This window comes from Haliaeetus leucocephalus, unplaced genomic scaffold (genome assembly GCF_000737465.1).
Source record: "Haliaeetus leucocephalus isolate CR32 unplaced genomic scaffold, Haliaeetus_leucocephalus-4.0 Scaffold687, whole genome shotgun sequence".
Taxonomy (NCBI): Eukaryota; Metazoa; Chordata; class Aves; order Accipitriformes; family Accipitridae; genus Haliaeetus; species Haliaeetus leucocephalus.
In genome coordinates, this window is record NW_010973123.1 from 1,119,380 (window position 1) to 1,121,696 (window position 2,317).

General features: G+C 67.8%; 1 protein-coding gene across 2 annotated transcripts in view; it reads left to right on the forward strand.

Annotated features, from left to right (window-relative positions):
• The window catches only part of PDE10A (phosphodiesterase 10A), a 378,959-nt gene that overhangs the window by 187,470 nt on the left and 189,172 nt on the right, over nt 1-2,317 (forward strand). Inside the window, exon 1 of one of the 2 annotated variants that reach the window (XM_010579893.1) lies at nt 1,724-1,802. The exons of the other annotated variant lie outside the window; for it this stretch is intronic. Coding sequence (XP_010578195.1) covers nt 1,739-1,802 — 64 coding nt within the window. The 5' untranslated portion in view covers nt 1,724-1,738. Of the gene's footprint in view, nt 1-1,723; nt 1,803-2,317 lie in introns of those variants that run through there. 2 annotated transcript variants of the gene reach the window in all.

Sequence of the window (2,317 nt, forward strand, 5' to 3'; positions counted from 1 at the left end):
CTGTGGAGGAAGGCCGGTGGCGGCCCTGGAGCCGCGCCGCACCTGAGGCCTCGGGTCTGCGGTCGCCCCTCGGGGAGCCGGACGGCTTAGAGGGGCTGGGGCTGAGGGGAAGGCGGCTGCAGGCGTGCCAAGCAGAGGCTGCGGGGGAGGGGGACACACGCACGGGACAGCGGGGGGGGGGCTGAAGCAAATTGTGTGGAGGGGCCGTGCACCTCCGTATCGGAAGGGGGGGGGCGGCGCCCCGCAGAAACGGAGGGGCAGCTCGCCGGCCTCTTCCTCCCGGGCGCCGCAGGGCGTCTGCCTCTTGGTGCCGGTGGCTGAGAAATCTGTGTTTAAACCAAGGAGGCCGCACAGGGAGGGTCTTGTCGCGGCGTCTCTCCCTGCGTTGCCTTTAGGTAAGCGCGGTGCCGCGGCTCCTGCGTGCGCGCCCGGTAACGAGAGGAAGGGAGGCGGCCTGGGAGCGCTGGCTCCGCCAGTGGGCGTTCTCCGGCGGCCGGGGCTGGGGCGGGAAGCGGCACTGCGGCGGTTCTGTCCGCCTCTTCGGCAGGCGAGCGGGCGCGGACGGGGCAGCGTTCGCCTCGCTCGGAGAAAATGCCGGCGGCTGCCGGTTCCCGGCTTTGAAGGCGAGGTGGGAGCATGAGGAAAAGCGGACTTTAAAAGGGGCTCGGAGCCGCTCGGCGCCGGTAGCGCCCCGTCCCCTCCGGCCTAAAGGGGGAACGGAAATGTGAGGACTCGGTGAGGGCGGGGAGCCGGGGTGCGGAGGAAATACTGCCCGGGGGGGGCTGCCGGAGGGAACGCGGGACCCCGCGGCGGCTGTCCCCCGGCCTGGGTCCGTCCGTTTTCGGCTTCCCCTTTCGCTTCCCTCCGGTGTCTCTCCGAGACGTCCTGCCTTAAACTGCCGCGAAAGGGAGGGAAGAGCGGAAGCATGTCCAACCCGGAGGAGCCGATCTTATCCCGCCCCTCGGCCCCCCTGGCTGCAGCGCCCGGGGAAAAGCCCGGCTCCGGCAGCCTCCCGCTCCACTCCCATGGCCAGAGCGGCGGAGGTGGAGGCAGCGGCGGGTCTCCTCCTCCTCCCCCCGCTCCTGGAGGCGGCTCGGCTGCCTGCAGCTCCCCCTCTCTCCTCCTAACAACCGCCACCGGCAGCAGCAGGAGCCGCGCTGCAGGGACAGCCTCCTCCGCCGCCTCCGCCAGCATCGTCCCCGGAGCGGCAGCGGCTCCTTTCCTCGCTCCAGTCCCCTCTTTTTCCTCCGCTTCTCCATCTTCTTTTTACTTCTTGCCGCCGCCTCCTCGTTTCCCCTCCTCGTCTTCCTTTAACCTCACGAGTCTCCAAGGGAGGGAAGGAGGAGGAGAGGCAGCGAGAGCGGCAGGAGGAGGAGGAGGAGGAGGAAGAGATGTTGGCGGAGCAGCGGCAGCAGCAGCAGCAGCTCACTTGATCGCCCATCCAGGCGGCAGCGGCAGGAGGAGACTCTTCTGTTCTTCCTCCATCCAGGGCTTGCTGCTCCGTTCCGCAGCCGGCGGCCCCCGGCAGCACCACTCCCGGCTCCTCTCCCCAGCCGCCTCTCGCCCGTGGTCCAGCAATTCCCTCGGTGCTGCAGCAGCAGCAGCAGCAGCAGCCCGCGGCGACGGGATCCGAGGAGGCGACGGCCCCGGCGGGAGCAGGACTCCTAGGCGGCAGCAGCGGCAGCGGCAGAGAGGCGCCTTCTTCTCCTTCTCGTCTCCCCTGCTCCTAGGGCCAGACATGGAAGATGGATCTAATTCTGCAAGCTGCTTTAGGAGGTTTACGGACTGTTTCTTGAACACAAGTAGGTACCGGAGCGCTGTGCCCGGCGGCGGGTCGCGCGTGGCTCGGGGGCTGTGTCCGAGGCTGGGTGCATGCCTTGAGGAAGAGGGCATTTCTTTGTGCGGGGGGGTGGGAGGCGAAGACACAAAGGGGCCGCAGACGTGGGGCGCGCGTGGACGCATGGAGGAGCGGCCGGGTGTGTGCCGAGGATGCACGGACAAAGGGGATGCTCAACGTGGCCGAGTGCTCTTTGTGGGAGCTGGCTGTTCGCGCCTCGGGGATTTCGGCGTCGTTTCGGGCTCGGACAGCTCTGCCTACATACGTGTCAGCCTTCTTACTTGGTGCATGCTCAATTTGCACGGGAACGGTACGTAGGGGGGATGGAGACTTTCCCCCCTACTTACTTGAAGTAGCGGTAAGGAAGCGTTACGGTATCGGCGGCTGACAGAAAAGCGGCGGCGGAGGATGGGCGAAACGTATCGCTTCTTTCGGCATCCCCCGTCAGATCTGCGGCGGGCGTGCGGAGCCCGTGTTTCT